This window comes from Rhea pennata, chromosome 28 (assembly GCF_028389875.1).
Source record: "Rhea pennata isolate bPtePen1 chromosome 28, bPtePen1.pri, whole genome shotgun sequence".
NCBI lineage: Eukaryota > Metazoa > Chordata > Aves > Rheiformes > Rheidae > Rhea > Rhea pennata.
This window is the reverse complement of record NC_084690.1, coordinates 932,937-940,243: the sequence shown is the minus strand read 5'-3', so window position 1 is coordinate 940,243 and position 7,307 is coordinate 932,937. Positions and strand designations below refer to the sequence as shown.

General features: G+C 56.2%; 1 protein-coding gene across 4 annotated transcripts; it reads left to right on the top strand.

The window, feature by feature from the left end:
- The first annotated feature begins 1,517 nt into the window (after positions 1–1,517).
- On the top strand, positions 1,518–6,954 carry DUSP11 (dual specificity phosphatase 11). 4 transcript variants are annotated; one of them, XM_062597000.1, is made up of 10 exons: positions 1,530–1,647; positions 1,952–2,027; positions 3,075–3,206; positions 3,426–3,549; positions 4,128–4,188; positions 4,543–4,589; positions 5,116–5,191; positions 5,502–5,633; positions 6,007–6,051; positions 6,301–6,954. In XM_062597000.1, exons 1-10 carry the CDS (start codon positions 1,613–1,615, stop codon positions 6,557–6,559), a joined length of 987 nt encoding a protein of 328 aa, XP_062452984.1. In that variant the 5' UTR covers positions 1,530–1,612; the 3' UTR covers positions 6,560–6,954. The 4 variants fall into 4 exon arrangements, with proteins under 4 accessions (XP_062452988.1, XP_062452987.1, XP_062452984.1 ...); XM_062597001.1 differs by lacking the exon at positions 6,007–6,051; XM_062597004.1 differs by lacking the exons at positions 5,502–5,633; positions 6,007–6,051; positions 6,301–6,954 and adding an exon at positions 5,362–5,495 and having other exon boundaries at positions 1,518–1,647.
- Positions 6,955–7,307: the final 353 nt, after the last annotated feature.

Below are 7,307 nucleotides of genomic sequence, written 5' to 3'. Positions count from 1 at the left end.
TCCACGTCCAGCTCCGGCAGGACGTCGGACAGGGAGGCGTCCGGCGGCTCCGGCGGCTCCGGTGCCCGCGGCACGGCTTCGACAGGGCCGGGCGCTGCCAGAGGAAGACGGGAGAGAAAAGAGAGTGTTTTCCCGCGCTGCAGCCCACCCCGCAGCCGGCACCGCCACCGCTGCCCCGACTCACCCCGCGGCGCTGCCTCGGCACCCCACGACCGTCCCGGCGGCGGGTGCACCGGCGCGGCGGTGACGACGGGCGCCGGCGCGGCCTCGACGGGCTTGAGCACCAGGAGCACGTCGCCGGCGGGGGGCTGCGGGGCGGCATGGGCGCCGGCGGGCACCGCCGGCAGCTGCAGCAGGCAGGTGCCCGCCGGGTAGAGCGGCTCGGCGCAGGCCAGGCGGCTCCCGTGCCCCGGCGGCAGCGCCAGCCCCCAGGCCGGCGGCGCCGGCGGCAGCACGTAGGGGCAGGCGGCGGCACCGGCGGGCACCGGTGCCCTCGGCCACAGGGCGCCGGCGGGCAGCGGGTAGGCGATGGCGGGCGGCTCGCAGCGCCCCGGCACCGATGGCACCAGCCAGGCCGAGCCCAGCGGCGCTGGCGCCGCTGGGAAGCTCAGACGAGGCATCTCGGCAGCGAGGAAATGGGGGATTTTCTCTGGAAAGGAGCAGAAAAAGCACAAGTGAGGGGCGCCGCGCCCCCCGGCGCTGCCCGGGCCCCCCGCCTCCGGCGCCGTACCTGCCATGGCACGGCACGCGGCGGCTCGGCGGCGCCTCCCGGCTGGCCGGTCCGCAGTGCCCACCGCGCTGGCAGCGTACGCGTTTGTTTGGGGCCCTGCTCCCGGTAACGGCGTTCCGGATTGCCAGCGGGCTCCGCCGGCCCAGCCCCCTCCGCCGCGACCCTGCGCTGCCAGTACTGGGGGTGCCGGTACTGGGATGGCGTGGGTCTGGCGGTACCGGGGATGCCGGCACCGGGGAGAAGCAGGAATGGTGGTACCGGGTGGGGATGCCAGCGCTGGCGTCGAGCAGGGATGCCGGTTCTGGCATGGGGTGGGGATGCCGGTACTGGGGGTGCCAGTGGCAGGATGTGGCAGGGATGCTGGTACCGGGCTGGGAATACCGGTGCCAGTCCTGGGGCGGGCATGCCGGTACCGGTACCGCGATGGACAGAGGATGGCAGTACCGAGACAGGCATGGCGGCACCGGGGTGGCAGGGCCGGCCCCGGGCCGGCAGGGCCGGTTCCGCGGCGGTGCCGCCTGGGCCAGGCCGCCGGGGCCGGTCCCGGGGCGCCCAGGCCGGTCCCGGCGCCGGTACGAGAGCGGCGGCGGCGCCGCGGAACCGCCAGGGGGCGCCGCGGCTGCGGGCGCCGCCGAGGGGCGTGGCCTAGGGCCGGGGGCGTGGTCTACAGCAGGGCGTGGTGCGTGGGCGCGTCATCGGTTACAGGGCGGGGCCCCGTCTGGGGGCGTGTCCTGGGCTCTGGGGGCGTGTCTTAGGCGGGGAGGCGTGTCCTCGGCTCGAGGGACGTTGCCACGAGGTGACATCAGCGGCGACGGCGGCCGCGTGAGGTCAGCGCGGCGGAAGCGGAAGTGGCGGCGGCGGCGAGTGGGTGAGAGCGTCGCCATGCCGGGCGGGGGGGGCGCCCGCGTCCCGGACAGGTGAGCGCCGCCGCCGCGCCCGCCGCCGCCGCCGCCGGCCCCGCTCACCCCCGGCGCCTGCCGCCACCCACCGCCCGGCGCCGCCCCGAGGCGCAGCGGCCGGTGGCGCGGTGCTGCGGCGGCCGCCGCCGCCGGGTGCGGCCTGCCCCGGCACCGGGCGGCGGAGCCGCCGCGGGCGCGTCGCGCGTGCCCTGCGGGGGGGTGTTGACCCCAAAGCGCCGGGAGCGGGCGGTGTGTGGGCCCGGAGGGGGGCGGGTCAGCGCGGGGCCGCCGCCCCGCCGGTTGACGGCTCTTCCCGGTCTAGGTGGACGGACTACGTGCCGCTGGGCAGGCGGCTGCCGGGCACCCGCTTCATCGCCTTCAAGGTGCCCCTGAGAAAGGTAAGCGCGCCCTGCGTCGCCCGCACCATCCTGGGCCCCGGCGGGCTGGCCGGCGGCTGTTGGAGGAGGCGTGCGAGGAGTCAGTGAGCAAGTCCCGTCAAAACGGAGGAAAGGAGTGCCGAGCAGGTCGGTTCTGAGGTGGTTGTAGTTTGGCGGGAGCAAAAAGCACAGCGTGGTCCCTTCTGTTTGAGCAGACTGTCTGCGTGAGGCTGTTGTGGTGACATTTACACCCCGGAGGTGAGGGGCGAACAGCTCCTGGGGGTGTTGCTGGCTTCTCTGAGTGCTGGCAGGGTCCAGGGAGGTCTGTTTGGGCCATCTGTGCGACAGCAGTGAGCTCTGCCAGCGCGTGGCCAAGGGAATGTGGTGCCAAGCCGGAATGCCCAAAAGGAGGGAGCTGAAGGATCATCGACTTTGGCACTGCTGCTTGTGTGTGTGCCCAGGGCCAGCTGGCCGGTCTGCACCCTGCCACGTGGGCGTTTCTGCTGTGTGTTAGGGAGAGCTGGGCTCTTCCTCTCTCTCTCTTTCTTTTTTTTTCCCCTCCTTCTTGTGTATTTTTTCTAGTATAGCAGTTAACTCCTAAAATGTGGTGGATCGCATCTGTGGTGATCACGGAGCTTTTGGCAGGGAGCAGGGCTATTTAGTCGCTTCATTTTGAATAGAAAGCCAAAATAAAACTTCAGTTGCTTGTAGTGTCTGTGATGCTGCAGTGGTTTGCCACCGTATGAAGGCTTTAGGTGTTCTTGAAAACCCTGAGCTGTCTGTGTGCAGCCTTCAGCTGCCAGCGTAGCTCCAGTTACAATCTTAAATTGCAGCTGAACTGTCCTGAATCAGTTTGCCAGCCTTGCCTGAATCAGAAGGCCCAAGGTGTGCTCTGGTCTGGTTTGGTGTAACTTGTGTGTCTGTCTGTGTCTCCCTTTGGTTGTTGCCTGTACTGTTTTCTTATGAGATGATCTTTGAGAGGTTTTGGAGCGTGGACCTCTTCCTTGTGCTTATCGGTTGCAATGCATCTGGATTTAGTGTGTGCTATTAAATATTGTTTCTTCTCAGAGCTTCAATCAGAATCTTCATCCAGAAGAGAGATTTTCTCCTCGTGATCTCATTAAGAAAATCAAGGAGCAAAAGGAAGAACTGGGCCTGATCATTGATTTAACATACACAACTCGCTACTATGGGCCAGAGGTCAGTCTTCGTCGTACTGTTGGGGAAGTGAAGCTCTGTTTAAGCCCTGATATTGCAGACAGTGAAAGTAGAAGTTTTCTTACCTAAAAAAGATGTTGCTGCTCTTTTGGGCTTGGTTTAAAACCTCAGCTTTTTCTAGCTTATGCAATGTGGTTCTGTAATTGGTCAAAATCCTTATGCTTTTTGCACAAAATTACTGGGATCCTTTGTTTCTTGTAGGAGCTACCAGCCACGCTCCACTACTCAAAGATCTTCACGATGGGACATGAAATACCGAACAATCAAACCATTTGCCAGTTCAAGTGTGTTGTAAAAAACTTCTTGAGAGAGAACAGAGATAATGGTAACTGTTGATTTTTTTCCCTTATGTTACTGAGCTGTGTTGATGGGAAGGGTGCCGCTGCCTGAGCGATCAGGGAGATTCTGTCCTAACCTTGTGAACAGCTCCTCTGTGCTGGTCCAGGTGAATTTCTTTGCCTCCCTTTGACATGTGACTATCAAGGCAGTAACATGACTTTTTTAATAGAGGAGAGATTCATACTGGCTCTGATGATCTGGCAGTGAGTTGAGCTTTAATGGAATTTGAGACTTCATTGCTATATTGGCTATAAATGTTAATTCCTCTATAGTTGCTGCATAAGCACTGAGCTGTTTATGCTCAGGAAACGACTGAAATATCCTTTTATGCAGATTACAAACATATTTTGCCCTTAGAGAGCTGTGTGACCATACAGGTGAGGTTACAAGATTTAATGAGCTCAGTCAGCAGTGATAACTGGCCATAAAGGTGGTGCTCTTGTTTCCTAACCATGTCTGTTTGTTTACATTGGTGTGATTGTTGGATGATGAGTGCAATTGGGCTTTTTTTCTTAATGGGTTTTGAACGCTTTAAAAACATAACCTGGTTATCGTGTGTTACAGATAAACTGATTGGAGTGCATTGCACGCATGGCTTAAACAGAACTGGCTACCTGGTTTGTAGGTGAGTTGTCCTTAGTCAGACTGGGTCAGGCAGTGGCATTAGCAGCCTTATATGGCTCCAGAATGAAATTTTATTATACTATAAAACAAGACTCAGTGGCCTTCATCATCCCAGGCTGACAAGGATTTAAACCTTAAAAGCTCAGAGAAGGTTTTGTTTTTAGGGGTCATTCTTTATCTCTGATTTCAGCAAGCCAAGTGCTGATACTCCATTCTGGCATGTAAATAGAAGATCTAAAAACTTCCTGTGGTTTTCCTGTCCCCCCACTCCCCTCCCCCCCTGTGAATTGTCTCTAACTTGTTAATGTTTCTGTAGTGAATTCTATAATTAGAGCTTTCTTACTGGTCTACTCAGGTACCTGATTGATGTTGACGGCATGGAGCCAAATACCGCCATAGAGTGTGCGTATATATATCATCATCTTGTTATGATACAAAATGTTTATCATCAGCTTGCGGTTTTAGATGGTGAAAGGGTTTGGGCTAGCTCTAGTGGAGTAGCTATATCTCATCTATTAGTGTTTGGTTTTGGTTTCCCATGTCATAGAACGGGAGCTGGAAGAGCAGAAGCACTAAGGGGTTCTTTGGAGTGGTTTGAAAGAAGAGATTAAGTTGAGAGCCCTGCATGTGTGGAGCTGGTCAGAGCCGAGTGGACCTTAGGATTTTGCACCGAGTTGCAGGTTGGACAGTGCTGCCCTGCAGCTCTGCCTTGCTGTAGCCCACACCTCTGCCTTGTCATGGGCTGACGTACAGAGGGAGGCACACGGTGAGTTGAGTCACCTTGTAGCACGCCTGCTCTTTGTCTCTCTAGCCTGAACAGAGCCATTGGTTGAAGGGGTTAAAATGCTTCTGAAAGGTTTTGAGTGCTGGGCAACCCCAAAGATGCCTTGTACAAGATGGTGTTAAAACTCAGCCCTTTTCTCTCCAGTGTTCAACAGAGCTCGAGGCCACCCAATAGAGAGAATGAACTATATTGAAGATCTTCAGAAGAGATCTGTGAAAAGGTAAGCTTTTGTGCGTGCACGGGTGAGTGTGTGTGCTAAATGAAAGTTATTTTTAAGTGGCTGGTACATGCTAAACTTTCCTGGCTCCTCCCACTTGTGGTAGAATGGGCCAGCGGATAAGGAGGAAGGCAGGCTGTTAGGATACCTGCGTTTAAAGATGTTCTGCACAGACTTTTTGCAGGCCTGCTGCTGTCCCCTTTTTAAGGGAGGAGCGCTGCAAAGAGGGGTGGATTTGAATGTTAAAGAGCCGTCATGACGGCTTGGCAAATGACTTGAGGACCCAGTCGGGACTAACAGAGTTCTGTTTAAGGAACTGCGAAGTAAAGCATTTGGGCTCGGACTCCTTCAAAAGAAGAATTGGCGCTACGCAAAATGCTAGAAGGCAGCTGGTATCTGAACATCATCTGCATCATTCAGAACAACTCCCCTTAGCCATGCCCAGGTAGGCTTTTCCTTCTTGCTTCTGTGCATACTGTGCAGCTGAAAGGAAGAGATGAATGTGTTTTTATAAGTTGTCTCTATAAAAGAAAGCACCTATTTCCTTGCCAGCTCTACAGGGAGGAAAAAACTCATTGAAGCTTGCCTAGGGCCTGCGTCTCGATGTTGAAGCATTCCTTGTGACTGCAGCAGCACAAGCAAGGCACTTTGCCTCTGACCACAGTGTTTGTGTTTGTAGTGGTGGAATAGCCTAACTGGCAACGCTGGTGCTAGTGTACTAAGATATTTCAGGGGAAAAGAGCTCTTCCTTGGAATGGAGTGCCAAGCAGGAGACTTTTTTTGCTTGTAATGAAGCAATAACTTCTTTCTCTTCTTAGGCTCCTCCCTTCTCAGCAAAGATGTCAGGGGAGTGGTGATTTCAGGTAAATTGCTTTCTCTTGACTTTGGCAAATGTCCTGGATGTGATATTGCCTCTGCAGCTCCTAGCTGAGAGGTGACTCCTGCCTCGTTCTTCTTGTGCCGGCAGAAAGGCTCTTTCCTTTACGTACTTGTTACTGGGTTTGGTTAGATAGCGTGGGAGCTGCAGGAACATACAGCCTGGGAGAGACTGAACAGGCTTGAGTTCTCCTGGACAGCTTGGCCATAGAGATGTTACCGAAATTTTCTTTCAGAAACTACGGCTATGCCGAGAGGAATGGCTGGCGTGACAGGGGATGCGTGCGTCAGCGGGAGCTTGTGCACGAGCGCCGTGTGGCAGAGAGGAGTCAGCCTTGCAGTTTGGGACCAAAGAACTGTCCGGTTTCGTTGCCTTATAGCGAGCAGTACAATGGACTGCGTTTTCCAGCGCAGGGTCTCGGCTTTCATCTCCCAGAGGAAACACACACAGCCAAGAAACGCAGACGATGGTGCAGGAAACCGGTGCCAATGTAGGGAACGTTACACAAAAGGAAAGCTGTCCCAGGGCTGTGTTTTCACCCAGGAGGAGCTCTGACACAAGTCTCACTAGTTTAATGAATGGATTAGCCGCAATCACTAGCAGCTCAGTTGACAATCTGGAACTACAGAGGAAAGTGGTTTTTATTCTTAACACCTTAACCCAGGTTTCCCCATCCACCCTTCGGGTACTTTTACAACTTCCACTTTGAAATTTTGAAATCCTGTGTCAGATCTTGGAGTGCTCAGTGCCTCGAGAGACATTGAGAATAAATGTGTGCCCACACTGACCCAAAACCTTCCTGAAGAAGCATCTTCGTGGGTACCGTTTTAAACTTTGACAGAAGGAGCTTTTGTTTCGGGTTTACATAATACATAATTTGAAAAAGAAAGCTAGAAAATTTTCTTTTCGCTGAACTTTGCTGAAGTAAAGGTCTGCAGTGCACGAATTCTCAATACGTGCTAACTGGAGCACGCCCTGGGTTAGTGGGTCGGGTCGGCGGGCAGCGAGCAGGCCGGGACCCGAGCGGATTCCTATGTGGCCTTTTGGGGGTTGAGCGGGGTTGGGGGGAGGTGGCGCCTTTAAAGCGCACTGCAGCTCCCGGGCTTAATGACGCAAGGCTTCCGCCCTTCTCCAAAATGGCCGCCCCCGCCGCGGGGGACCGGCACGGCCGGGCGGAAGCGGAGAGGGCTGTTGCGGCGTGCCCGGATATGGCGGCGCTTCGCCATTGGCTGGTGATAGCGA

Coding starts and splice junctions, on each gene's coding strand:
- DUSP11 (XM_062597000.1), top strand. CDS start 1,613: ATGCCGGGCGGGGGGGGCGCCCGCGTCCCGGACAG. Junction 2,028..3,074: donor TCAAGGTGCCCCTGAGAAAG/GTAAGCGCGCCC, acceptor GTTTCTTCTCAG/AGCTTCAATCAGAATCTTCA. Junction 4,189..4,542: donor ACTGGCTACCTGGTTTGTAG/GTGAGTTGTCCT, acceptor TGGTCTACTCAG/GTACCTGATTGATGTTGACG.